The 14598-nt window shown below is 37.6% G+C and overlaps 1 protein-coding gene across 1 annotated transcript in view; it reads left to right on the top strand.

The window, feature by feature from the left end:
* The window catches only part of SHOC2 (SHOC2 leucine rich repeat scaffold protein), a 59915-nt gene that overhangs the window by 31623 nt on the left and 13694 nt on the right, over window positions 1-14598 (top strand). The window contains exon 3 of the mRNA XM_066323587.1: window positions 5699-5836. Coding sequence (XP_066179684.1) covers window positions 5699-5836 — 138 coding nt within the window. The remainder of the gene's footprint in view (window positions 1-5698; window positions 5837-14598) is intronic.

Below are 14598 nucleotides of genomic sequence, written 5' to 3'. Positions count from 1 at the left end.
GCCGTTGTATCTTGTTGAAGCTTGTTTTAGAGTAGATTTTGAGTCTTTTCAGCTGAGCTTTACTTCTGTGTTTTTGAGTGGTTCCCACAATTAGATCCTGGTGTGCATTCTGCAAATTGTGAATAATATTACTGTGCTTATTTCTTACTTACATGAGTATTTTAACTTTGGTAGTCACTAAGTCACTCATGACCATATTAAAATTGCATTCCTTGTCCTTGGTAACTCTTCTATGTAAGTTACAGTTGTGCAGTAATAATTCAGAATAGCACTGACTGCTTACCTGTTCTTTTGGCAGCTGGTAAAGCAGAACAAAGAGCTCAGGCTGTCTGTCACTGTGATGTACTTGGCTCTCATAGAGAGAGAGGCAAAATATTCCAAAACTGTAAAATTGTTTTTAACTTTAATTCTAGAATCAGAAAACTTGTCCCAAAGACTTTTTGTAGACTGAAAATTCTTTTTCCTTTTTATTTTTTCCTTTGCCAGCAGAGAGCCAAGTGAGAGATGAATAGCTATGAAAGTTATGGGTACTCTTTGTAACTTGTTCCCGGCATTGCTGATTATGGATAATTAATACTTACAAATTAACTTGCAACCAATGTTCTGACACACCAGCCTGAAGTCCCACTAATATTTGCAGTCTCCTCTTCCTTCTACTTTCCATAAGAGTCTTGATCCTCTTGCTGTGTCATCTGGCCTAGGATTTATCATGTTGTGAAGGATTTCATAATGTTCAATCTGCTTAAGCATGGGCAGGCATGTCGTTAATCCAGTGGAAAACAGGCTACATTGCAAATTGTGTTTGCCATCCAAGAGTGGTGCCCACTGACTGAATTAGTGATTGCAGACACTGAAGACTCTTTTCTGTTGACCTATATACTTTCTCCAGCTGTTCATTTGTGTGTACTTCAGTGTTTTTTGATGAAGCAGTAATTTGTGTTTTAAATGGCCAAAAAGAACTTTGGGAGTTTTGTAAGTCAGGGCATGTAACTTGGCCCCTCTTGTCATAATAGGATTTCAAAGTTGGCCATGAAATGGGGCTATAATTCTGCCTCATTGTGCTGAAAATATTAGTCATTGCATTGTGCTGGCTTTTTAAAAGCAGGTATATTTAGCAGTGTCATACTATAACATTTATTCTTTGCGTGTATGAGAACAACAGTGAAGTGATTGCTCACTCCACCTTTTTTAAGGATTGTTTAGGTGAATACTTAGCTATATTTTTAACAACTTTTTTAAAATGGAAGGTGGTTGGAGTCTTCACAAACTATCTTCTCTGAAAAATGCATTTGAATTACATGATTTTTTTTAGAGCCTTTTAACATTTTTAAAAACTACATACTAGGGTGTAACTGACTGTTTTGTGAAGGTTATTTATAGAGAAACTGTTTTATGTTTTTCAAATGGGCATTGCTCCTACTTTAAAATCTTTTATTGTCAAGCCAGCTAGTACATGCAATTCCTGTCTGCTTTCTTGGCAGACTTTGAGCTTTAATTGCTTTTTTTTTTTTTCCTTTGCAATCACCGTGCAATATAGTTAAAAAAAAAGGCAAAAAACCTCTCCCCGAAAAAACAACTCCAAACCCTAGCACCTTCCTAGCTTATTTTTTAGTTGTTGTGAGGGTACTTATCCCTGCAGTGCAGTTGCAAGTAGTCTATAGAAAATCCTTTATTCACTACTGTGAGCTTAGAACATATCTGTTTTGGGCATTACTTGTGACAAAAAGAGCTAGTTCATTTGACCTGTGGTTCGTATTTCCCTATAGCAATGCTTGCCTTATTGTAGGGATTTTCGGTGTTTGAACAGTATTTTAGTAAAGTGATGCAGGAGTTGTCCACAGGATGAAAAGAAATGGTTTTTTTTTCAGGAAATTACTTTCTGGTTAAGGCTGATTTTGATCTGCTGCACATTTCTAGCTAACTTATCAAGATAAATCAAGATAAAAACGTGTTTCAGCAAATTTTATGTAGTACACAAACAAATTGCAAATGTTGATTCTTTTACTGTGAGATCATGAGCTCTTTAATCGTTAGACATTTTTCTTTTTGGACCTGAACAAATCTTTGCTTTAGGAAAACCTTCTTTTTTGATTTTGACATACGCTTCTTACCCTGGCAAAGCAAAAATGCCAGATTTCAGTTGTATCTTGGTGGAACTTATTTCACTTTTTTTGTGAAGCATTTCCTCAGTACAAACTGCCACTGTTCAGACAATAAGGAAGGACACTTTCACTCACTGAAACATCAGCTCCTAGGAACAGCATTATGCAGATGGCCTCCAGTTTGGCCTCTTTGTATTTGCAGATCATTATTTGTTGTGTTGACTGCTCGTGCCATGTGTTTGTGCTGCTGTGACTCCTGACAGAGCTGCTGTTGTGAGCAGTGCTGTGCACAGTGTGGCCATTCAGGGGGAGGTCAGTGTGGTCACTCAGCCATGCCCAGAGCCCTTCTCCTGCCACAGCCTGGGATGTGTTCAGTGGTGCTGGTCACATCACCTGTGCTGTTGCTGGTACTCAGAACAGAGAGCTTCTCACCCAGGAAAATAGAGCTTAAAGAGAGAGAAGACAGGCCAGGAGGTGCTGGTTGGCCACAGCACATTACCAGCATTGGACTGGATCCTTTTATTTCCTTATTCCTCTGTTTTCCTACACTTGCCCTTCTAAGCTACATTGATTCCTCCCTTTCCTGTTCCCTAAAGATTCCCTAGCAATTCTTACCATCCCTAGTTGCTCTTCCTTTTTACCTCCCAGTAGGTGTTCAGGCCCCACATGCAGTAACAGCCCTCAATCTGTGAGGTGCTCTGAAGAGCCTTTCCATTCATGCACCGTGTTGGGTCTCACACGTACTTGGGCATCCGGTGTTTTAGTTCTCAGGCTGCAGCTGGACCTCTGTATGCCCTTGCATGTGAAAATGTAAAAAATGTTTTAGCTCAGTTGATCAGAGCATGGTGCTCATGACGCCAAGGGTGTGAGTTTGCTCTCCCTGTGGGCCGTTCACTGAAGAGCTGGACTTGATCTTTAGTTTCTGAGTTAACCTCTTTATAGGTGTCCTGTTAGGGTTATGAAGTAATTCTGAGACTTTATTTCATGTCTATCTCAAATGGGGTATTTAAGTTGATAGGCTGGGTTCATGCTCTTCATTTCTATGATCGTCAGATCTCTATCACATCATCCAAAGGTTTTTCACCTTGTTAAGCATATTGGATGTAAGATTTTTTTGCCATACATAATGGAGAGCAACAGGAAAAATGTACCTTGAGTGGTTTTTGTTGACTTGCATGCTCTCTGTTGTGTCTCAGTAATTCAAGTTAGAGTGTTGAAAAAAATTTAGTGCCGACAGCATTTCATCTCCCCTCTCCTATCCTTAGAGAGGGCAATAAACCCATTTTGATGAAATACTGTCAAACTATCTTTATGTCCAAGAATGAGATTCCTTATTGAGCAATGTGAATTAAAAGCTGAACATTTCTATATCTCTTGAATTCCTTTTCTTAAGTCACTATGCTTCATGATAGGGCTTTAACTTTTGATTCCTGCTCTAAAGCCTAAAATTTATTGGGCAGTCCTCAGTCTGTTTTAAAATTCAGTATTTTTATTAAATGTTTACCAGTGTTGCTTTTTAAAATCATGCCAGCATCTTTAATGTAACAATATTAAGTATGGCTATACAAATTAAACTAAAGTGTTTGGTTGCCCTTAATTTTCTAGAAAGACATAGGCATTACTTTCCGTTATTTTTCCTCCTCAGGATTAGGTAGTAAGATGTTTGTTTCAAACATTTAGCTTGCTGTTGTCAAAAATATCAGCAGGTGCAAAAATGAAGTGCAGCACATGTTGCTGCAAAACCCCCAAGCATTTCTTTGACTTCAGCAGATGTAGAGTGGGAAGAGTCAAGTAAATGAGAACTCGGCGCGATGAAATGGAATTTATGCCATATTTCAAATTCGACATCATTCGTTAAGGTCTGAAGTAAAAACAAATGAAAACAGCAATCATGAAGTGGAAACTACTGCCCCAACTTTATACCTTAGTATAAAGTTTTGTGAGGCTCTTTTTTTGTTTGTTTAAAGGGAGGGATGTTTAAGTCTACATCAAGCTTTTCTTCCTCCTATTGCATTCTACACTTTGCCCACTTTTTCCATGAGTAATAAAGATGCCATTGCCACAGACCATTAACTCTTGCTCAGTTTTTTTCTTACATTTGCTTTCTTCTGTATGGTGGTGGCATTGACGTGTGTGGGTTATGCAGTGCTGGAAACAGCACATTTATCTGTTGCCTCTGGTTGCCTGGGCTACACTCGATTGCTGATGTAAGAGAGGGGACAAGTGATGGAGTAGCTGCCTGAGCACCAGCTTTACATTTCCATCTTCTTAGTTTCTAGAAAAGCATCCCATTTTGGGTTAATTAGTGCAGGAAATAAGATATGTTAACATATCAGTTATATGTTAACAATCTAAGAAAAACAGAATAATGAAGCTTTGAGGTTGACTTTACTTGGCCTTTCACAATTGTTCCGTGGTACATGGTGAGTATTGTGGCTCCATGACGTCTGAACTCTATACAGAGTCTGAACTCAAAGTATTTTATGATTTATTAAATCACCAGTTACGATTATCTGCTGACCTAATGAGTAGACACTCTACGCGTCAGAACTTGCCCAGGATAATCCTGCAGGCCTGTTGAGAAAATCCTTGTGTCAAAGATACAATGCTGAAGCTTAAAAATAGACATTTGCTCCTCCAAAGGAATTTGCTACTCTTCCAAATTTGTTACTCACTGAGTCATGCTCCAATATACAAATGCAGTGACCTCATCTGTACTGGAGCGGGGAGAAGCTGTTCAAATTGTATGTATTAATTTTGCTTCTATCAGATGCAAAAAATGTGAACACATACACTTGTATCCATGCACACAGTTGGTTTTTTTTTTCTTTTTTTCAAACCCAACAATCTTTTGCTCATAACACGGTGTGTTTGGCTTAAAAATAGGTGAAACTACTGTTCAGAGAGTTGTGCCTAGCTGTGCTTTTAAATTAATTTATGAAAGTCAGAAATGAATCAGTTCTGTTTAAAGTGGCTCTAAACTCCAAGCAAGTCCAAAGTTTTTTAATGCTTAATAGATAAGCCTTTTATTTCAAACTTTCATTTGCTGTAGGTCTGCTTGTATACACTTTACTTATCTTGTCTTTCTTATGATGACTGAAAATATTTAAAAATAGCATTCAGGACTTTGGATTATCTAGGTTGTCAGCCAAATAATTTTGCTGTCTCTTATTTGTTTATTTTGTGCCTGAAAGTAATTAATGATATAAAAGCAGATCTTAATTTCTCAAAATCTAATGCAATTTAGTGAAGTTTTAAGCTTCTGGTCAGACTGAAACTAGTGTAAGATGCAAGTTTTGTACTTGTATTCCACAGATTGAACTGTCAGAATAAAATCAATCAATAAATAACATTTCTGTGGAGAACCTATTAAAGCTTTATCTGAGCTTTTCAAAATTGTTGATCAGGCTTTGGATCTCACTGATGAAATTATGATCCTGTAATACCTTATTTTATATGTATAACTTTATAGCAGCAGTAGCTTTTTTTCAACTTATCCCCAAATCTGTCTGATTCTGTTAATCTCTGTGTGGAGGTCATTGTCAGGAGCTGTACGTTAAAGTCCTTTATGTTTTGGTTTTCCTGTGTGCTTTTAGGTGAGTTGTGTAACCTCATAACGCTGGATGTAGCGCACAATCAGCTTGAACATCTTCCAGAAGAGATTGGAAGCTGCACGCAGATCACCAACCTTGACTTGCAGCACAATGAGCTCCTGGACCTGCCAGAAACCATAGGTATGTGAAGAGACTGGAGAAGAGAAAATAAATCACTATTTCAAAATGTTCAGTAAGGGGAACAAATTTAAGAATAAGTATTTGTTGGTGGCTGTAGAATGGCTGGTGCTCAGCTCAATACAGCTTGACACTTGGAGTTTAAAGCAAGGTGTGCTTGTTACCTTGAATGTTACCTTAAATAATTTAAGAATGAGAGTTACGGTGAAAAAAATCCAAATCCATTACTTCTAAATCTTAAGGCGTTCTGTGGTTATAAGCAAATGTCTACTGCTTGTTTGTTCATTCTGTAATGAAACTGAGCACATAAAGGTGTAAAGGCTTTTTGAAAGGCTCACTTATAGTTGAAGTGTAGTACTTTGGCAGATAATTTTAACTTACATCTTTGCCTAAAGAAGAATAGAACTAACATCGTAAGTGTTTTAAATTAATTATGTATATGTTATGTTCTTTGGTGGAACATCTTAAAAATCTCCCAAGTCCACAAGGTCATCATGCAGAGAGTTTGCAACTTACACTGGGAAATATAGACTAAGATAAGCACAGTCCTGCTTGTTAGTTTCAGAATCTCATATGGGATAAAGCAACAAAATATGATTTTTTCTAGCTCATTAAATTGGTTTTAAACAGATGGCAGAAGAAGATGGCTGCTGTGATTTTAAAAGACCGAAAACAAGGCCATCATGATTTTAAGCTCTGTCACCAGAACATACTCAGAAGAATGAACATTATCAGTTTAATGTTATTCAGTGTAAATACAAAATAAAAAATACATTAATAAATGCACTTTAATGCATAGTAAAGTGATGAACCATTTAAGGACACTCCAGCTTTTCTTCTAGCAGTAAATTGTTGAGGATGAAGTTACTGTGGCTTTTGGTTGAGATTGTTTGACCTGAGCAGAGTTTACACTGATGATGTATCCACTGGAACTAAACTTCCTTCCTGGACTGATGATATTTGTAAACTCTGGAAATCCCGTTCCATTTGGAGTTTGCATCTAACTTAGACCATTCATAAGTACAGCCTTTATTTTTGTTGCTATCTTATAAATCTTGCTGAATGTTGTTTTACATAACACTTATGTGTAGTGTATGTGTCACATTTAGGGAGTGAGTTCCCTGGAAAAACTGTTAATTATGGGAAAAATTCCCTAAGCAAGTGTGAAATTTCCATATTCAAGGCTTATAGACTAATGCTGTTAATTCCTGTGCAGAGTAGTAGTATGATTTACTAAGTTGTTTAGTGGCTGGTAGTCACTGAACTTCTCAAAGGACCAGAAAAATCTCACTTCTAATATGATGCAAGACTGTACTTAACCAGAAAGGTCTTTGGGTAGGAGAGGCACAAAGTTATTAGGCAGTTAAGTCACTTGTGGTAGATGGGAAATTTCTCACTCTGCAATCAAGATAGTTTGGACTCACCTATTTCTTCAGAAAGTTTCTGTAAGCTTTTCTCTAAGGTGGTTTCTTTTGAATCAGGCTCATACCTAGTTGGACTGGATTTCTATTTTCTTTGTTTAGTTTTTCCCTTGCATTGTCTTTATAAAAATGTTTAGAAGTTACTTGCTTTTAAATGTTGGTAGCTGTCTCTTTACATGCATATCTGAGCTGAGTATCAGTGTTTTAGAGCTGAAGAAACCACCAAAGACAGCTGAATAATTGTAGGAGGCAGCAGTGAGCCATTGTGTTGTTAACCTTACTCTAGTTCAGTTTTTACTCCCCTGGAAAATCTTTCTTGTAAACAGTAAGTTAAAAAATAGTATTTAAATAAGAACTTAAACAGAAATCCATGTTTGTGCCTCATGTGGTTCTCAAACAGAATTTAATAGTGAAGGGAAAAACTTTAGGTTCCATCTTAAATGATAATGATCAGCCTACATTTATGCATGTTGCAGAAAAGGCAGCCGTAGCCAGTTCAGCAACATTGGCTTTATTTCTTAGTCATCGCAGTTTTGGTTCAACATATTAAAGCAAGCTGTGGCATGATTTTTAGATTACAGCCTGCTTTGTGGTTGGGATTGTTGAGCAGAAGCTTTGAGTACGGAGACAAACCCGTCGAGTCAATGGCGTGTGGCCGCCTGCGTGCGCGGCTGGGGCGGCCCTTGGAGCTCCTGCTGCACTTTGTCTCTTCCCTGCTGCTGGGTATCTGCTTGGTGTTTGCCAGGGCTGGCTTTTCTGGCAACATTTACATGCTCCCAGGTGTCAGGACGCTCACTGTATGAGTGCTGTTAATGGTTCTCAGTTCACTCAAACTCCGGGTTACAGACCAGGGGCAAAACAGACCAAGCACGTTTGCTCATTATAAATATTTGATGTTCTGTGAGCCTCCTGTTATGGACCAGACTTTTCATTACTGCCAGGTCTGTCTCCTCCTCCTCCACTGACACCCTGTTGATGGAGGCCTCATTTTTTCTTGAGAAGGATGTTTTTTGTCACGCTGCTTTGAAAAACAAGCAGCCCCCTTTGCTTTCTATTTGTCTCTCCCCTCAGAAAGGACCCCTCCCTTCCTCTCCACCAAAAAACCCTCTTAAAGTAGCTGCTGGACTATTTAAACAAGTTTTGGTTTTACCACAGAAAGATTTCAGAATCTGCCCAATTTAAAAAAATAGAGCTTGTTTGGTAACTAACAGCATGTACTGAAATGGGCTGGAGCTGTGAGAAAGGGACTTGAGGGTGACATGCAGGGGAGTGGCAGGGAGGGGATTATGCATCAGCAGTGATTACAGAGGTAGCAGAGCCAATATACCCACTCCATAAAAATACCAACTTCTTCTCTCAACTAATGCTGTAGAAGCATGCTTTTGTGCAGTAACAAATGTCGATTTTAGATATTCGTTGTCAGGAAGTGATCTAATGCCTTGCTTTATAGATATTGGCTTAATACATTCATATCTGTATTTCTGTTGATTGAAAATTGTAAAGTACTTTTTATATTAGATCATTTCCTGTAAGAAAAATGAGCTTTGTGGAATGGCTTAGCACATTCTGAGAGTCTCAAGCCCAGAATCAAAATCATAGTGGGATCATAGCTGTTTAGTGTTTTCATTGCAGATTGCATCCCCCGCCCCATGTTCTGGTGGGTTTTTTTTCCTTTTGGAGGGTGGTGGAATTGTTAGCTACTTTTATTTACACAGTGTCTTATCTCTATATACTTAGCTGGCACACTAATAGAACCAAAAGTTATATAGAAGAAGGTGAACAACATAGCATTTATATGATAACTCTTAGTTGGACTTTTGAGACAGAAAGCAAATTTTGGGTGGAGTAAATTGTTTCTTGGGATTACAAGATAGCTTAGATAATTTTGTCCTGCAAATACCACGTTATGAGTGTTCCCTCTTTGAACTTTAAATTTTAGCATTCTGTTCAAATGTTTATAATTTCATATGTAAAAGCATAGAAAAACTTACCTGACAAAGAAATATAAGAGAACAATTACATCTTTTAAAAATACCAGATTCTTCACCTGCATTCTAGTTTTCTAGTGTTGTGTGCTTGCGTGTGCAGTTTGATTATAGTCAAATGTGCCATATTCACAGACGTCTCAGGCAACAGATACTTCAATAAGAAAAAGAATAGTCAGTTGTAAATGTTCCAAAATTATACTGTAAAAGCAGAGAAAATTCTGTAATGGACACGCTTTCCAGTGTTTGACTAGCACTGTTTCTAAGAGATGGTTAGGAAAATGGGAGGTGTATTTACCCTCCTGCCCTTTGCTGTGGCACTTACAGCTCAGAAATCACAGCTTTCATGAAATTAAGTAGTACATTTATTTATCGATTTTTTTTTTTTCTGGTTGAAATTGTGCTCCAAACCACACTTCTAACCTGTTTAACCCCTGTGTACCTCTGAGACTGTTGTGCTCTTTAAACCTACAGTTGATAAAACATGAAGCACTGATCAGAACCAGATGTACAGAATTGGTGCAGCTCATGTTATGCAAAGCTATGGTTGAGACCTTTAAGTCCCTAGAAGTAAAGATATTTCTGAAGAAATGTGACTGAAGAAATGTGAAACTACTTTAAAATGATATTTATATTTGGCAGGTTTAGCAAAAGCAGAAGTCTCGTTCTGAAATGTCTGAGCACCTGCAGCTCCCTCAGTGATCAGGGGCAACGTTCAGATGCGACCAGTGGGTTTGATGTTATTAATTACTCACTGTTCTGATGGAGCAAAGTGTAGAGGTTTCTGCTCCAGCTTTCACAGCAATATTCATATTCTCAGCATTTTAAGCATGACCTCGTGCTTTGGTCAGTGAGCATTCTGTGCTTTGTGGCATCAAGCCTGTTTCCATAGGCTTACTTTGGGGAATCTGATCAACGTTTGGTGCTTTGTCCAAGGTTTTGTTCTTGGACTATGTTGTAAATTAAACTTCTTTAATTGGTTTCTGCTAGTATTGGGCAATTGCAATAAGTTCAGCCTTTTCTTTGTCTGATTGAAAGCAGTGGCTCCCACTCTTATACTAATTTTTGTATTACTGTAATCCCTGCCTAGTTCTTGTGGTGGTCACATAAAGGAAAACTTTAGGTTCTTGTTGTCTTCAATTCTAGACTTAGTAAATTTAAAGTAGTGGAATTGACTGGAAAATGTCAAGTTGAGGGTAAATGGGAAGTGACTTACTCATTTTGTCCTCCAAGTTCAGAAGGGCAGGGATGAGGCTGTGAGGTGTTCCCTCACACTAGTGAAGGTCAGACAGAACTGATGGGCAGGGGACATTTGGGTCTCAGTGTTTGCATGGGTTGATGTAGATGCTAAAAGCTCGCAGTGTGCCATGGCAGTTATGCAGAAAAAAATCAGAACAGTTGCTTCTACATTTGGGAAGTCACTGTTGAATCTTCCCTCACTCTTCAGGAAGCTTCAGGGTGTCCTTCCCCCTTTTTGTAGGTTCTTCTCTTGGTACCTGCTGTTGGACAGCATTCAGCTGCAGGGAGGATACAAAGTGGAACTCTGGTCTCCATAAAATAATTCTCACATTACTTAACTAGCTAAAATTGTGAAGATATATTCATGTGTTGTACATTTTATATGTTTGTTTTATGTAGTAGGGCAGACTTAAAAAATTAAACACATCTTTCACTTAAGAAAGGTTAATGTTTTTATTGTATTGCCAGTTAGGTATAAACTGTTCATACAATATGATTTACGTTTATATAAATCTTTAATTTCCCAGAAAGGCTTTAAACAGTAATTTGAAAAGGGAAAAAACCCCTACCAATGAAAAATTAAATAAAATAAATTTCAGTTGCTTTGTCTTACTGTATACAGTGTGAATTGAGTAAAATGTAATGCTTTCATTCATAGCTCAGAAAAAGTCCAGCTGTTGTTTTTGATTCTGTTTCAATGTGAAGTTTTTGTATTTTTGTGCCATTTTCAGCTAATTATAATTTCCATTTTATGTTTTAATTAACGCATTTCCAATGCAAACCCAATATAGTTAAATGTGTATGTACTGCTTTCATTAAAGGTTAGGGTAGCTTCTAGTGGCTAGTTAATTCTGAGTTTATGGATTCAATGTATTTATGAAAATATTTTTTATTTTGGATTTTGGTTGGCTATTCCTCCTGGTAAGACTAGAATGGGGACAGTTTATTTTAGTGAGTGCATGTACCATCACACAGTCATTAGATGCGGAGACCAATGTGTACGGGTGTATTATAACTGCAGCTCAGCATTTTTGGAATGATTAGTATACTGCAGAAAGAAAAAGCCTATAATCTTATTTTCTTTATGTGAGAAGCAGGCACAAGGGAAGAGTGATTCAAAGGATCACATCAGAATTGAGACGAGCAGGTCTGTGAGTTACATGCATTTTGATGAACGCATATTAAATGAGTTTTAAGTTGAATTTCCATCGCTTACACAGTTTCAGAAACATGTCACTAAGAGTTTGTGCTCTCTAGCCTTATGCAGGTGTTTTGTGTGGTGCATGTTGGGTACCTGAGCCTCCGTTTCTCAGGTTTTGCAAGTATCTTGTGTGCATCTTTCACACAGTCAGCAATGTTACAGTCTGGAATCAGAATAACTGACTGCCAATATGGTCACCATTTAGCATTTTAATATTGATATAATGAGGGAGAACCTGTCTTTGGATGTTACCATTAGACTGAAAGTAGAGAGAACTCTTTGCTCTCTTCAGATGGCATTTAAATTTGTAGGGATGGTAGAGACTAATTTTAAATTAATGTTAAACAGCTTTCTGATAGATAACATCTTTATCAGAACTAGACTTTGCAGAAGGAGGATGCTGTGTTTTGGTTTGAAGAGGGCAAAAAAATGATGGACCCTGGTGACTTTGGTAATTTGTAAATTTGATTTTGCCTCCTACACTGGCCTGCCTGGTATATCAGGAGTTACTGGTGGCTGAAAAGAAAAAATAAAATACACTAAAAGGTACTTTACTGTTAAACCAGTAAAATTAAGTCAAACTTTGTATTGTGTGTAACTATACTTTTGCATTTGGATCAGAATAATTACGTTTCATACTTTGGCATTGATAGTTAGTAGCAATGATCAGGAGGGATTCTGTTCTCTTCTACAGTTCTGATAAGAATGGTTGCCCTCCCACCCCCATCACCTTTCTGTCCCCGTTCCCAATTTTTCTAGGGCATCAGCCTTTAGCCAGAGCATATTAAACATTAGGGATGTGGGGATTGTAGAAGGGATTTGTTGTCTCTCAGATGATGATTGGTGACACAAGTTTAAATTGTACAAACCCACAGGTTTCAGTTTAGGAAGAAGGTGCCCCCAGACCAGATGGATAATGATTATGGGAATTTGTTCTTGTTTCCTCTGCAACAAGAACAGTGAGATCTCTTTTGGGGTGTCTTGTTGGACCAGTCACTTTGGTGCTATTGCTCTCTGCTTGTGGAGTGCAACTGAAGGTTAAAACACTTTATCTGAAGCCTTTCATTTTACTCTACAGCTATGAGGGGAACCGGTTTGCTTTCTGATAGGAGATTAGATTAAACACACCAACAGCTCCTTTCACCTAAAAATCTGTTAAACAGTTAAAAAGTTGTCACAGAGTTTGGCTGACATCTGGAAAACTAGTACATAGTGAGCAAAGGGTGGGACAGGCATCTTCTGGCTCAGGGCTATTTTAGACTGGGAGCCACTGTTGACACATGTGAATGCAGTGTTCAATCTCTGTCCTCAACTGGCCATCTCTAGCATGTCTACTGTCTCCCATACAATCTGAAATTTATTTCATATTATCATCTTCGTTATTCTCGCTGCAAGATTAATACCATGTGGTGTTTTAAATTTAATTCATGTATGGTTTTTTAAAAGTTACATCAAGTTTAATTTTTTTAAAGTACTCTTTATTTTGGCTGTACCTCTTGCTTTTAGTTAGTTAAAAATGACAGCTGGTATCTTCTGTATGCAAACCAGCAATTTTTCTTTTCTAAGAGAAGATCCCTCAGTGAATTAAGCCCATGGCACTCTATGAAATAACATGTGGCCATGTAAAACATGTTCTTCAGTAGGTGACTGCTCACTGTGTGCCAAGTTGAGTCAAATCAAAATCAAAGAACATTTATACAAGTTAGACCATCTGAAGTACTTTACAGCGCCATGTTGTTTGTAGCAAGTTCCTTCAATTTTCTATTGTGTGCTGAAGTTCATGTATGTTGTTGATTATGATCTTGGGGTTTTGATGTGCACAGCTCTTGTAAGCCAAATTTGTGTTTTCAACGTTATCTGTAGTAGTTTTCTCTAGTGAGCAGATTTTTCAATTGATCTGATGCTTTTGGTTTATTTAAAATTAAGCAACTGACCCTGATAGCAGATTAGCTCAATGAGCTAAGTTTCACATTATAATGACCCTTCATCTGAGGACAGGGAATTTGAAGGATTATTTTAACTAAGGGAGGGAAAGGAAGACGTATGATAAATCCCAGAAGATAGCATTTATCATTCCATTTAAAAAGCACTGGTAGGACTTTGAAATAGGAATTTGTATTTCTTTGTATTATTCAGCTTACCAGGTCTTTTTTCTCTTGATTTTGAAATACTTAAGAAAAAGATGTAGAGACCACTTCAGGTGGTCTTTATAAAAGATATTGTTTTGTTAGCATAATTTCCTGCTTTGTTTCCTGTCTTCTCTTTGTTTTGGGATTGGCAAAACACCTGTTTTTCCTTTGATTTATATTTTTGAAGTACCTTTAATAAAGAATTAATTTAAACCATCTATTTTGGATCTCTTTTATTGTAACAATTTAATTCAGTATTTCTGGATTTGCATGCTTCCAAGAATTTTTAATTCCCTTCTGTGTAAATGAAGCAACTAATCCTGAGAGAGGCATAAAGTCACTCCAGTGAAGGAATTATTAATTCTGTGCTTAGGTTGCTTCAACCCTGAGAGCTGGCATCTGCTCATGGGTGTGAATGTTGTACTGGTGAGAAAAGGGACCTGAGACAAGGTGTCTGTGAAACCTGATCCCCAAGAGTGACTGTTTCTGATAAAAGTTGAACTAAAGCAAATTTTCAGTGACTTGCTTAGGCCTGGTGTGAGTTTAAGGCTTAATTAGGCTTTGTGATCTTAGTTTTAGAAGTACCAATGAATTAGGTTTACAGTGAATTGAGTTTACAAGGATTTTCATAAGGGGCTCTCAAGAAAACAAGTTGGAAGGGATTTTGCTTGTTGCTTTTTCTGCTGGTATCTGCTTTTCATTTGTGGTTACCAAACTGTCATGTACATGAACATCTAGTGCAGCGTTTTCTGAGTCATTACCTGTGAGGGGCTGTTTCAGAGGAGCTGCT

This window comes from Sylvia atricapilla, chromosome 8 (assembly GCF_009819655.1).
Source record: "Sylvia atricapilla isolate bSylAtr1 chromosome 8, bSylAtr1.pri, whole genome shotgun sequence".
Taxonomy (NCBI): Eukaryota; Metazoa; Chordata; class Aves; order Passeriformes; family Sylviidae; genus Sylvia; species Sylvia atricapilla.
This window is presented reverse-complemented; position numbering and strand designations above follow the sequence as displayed.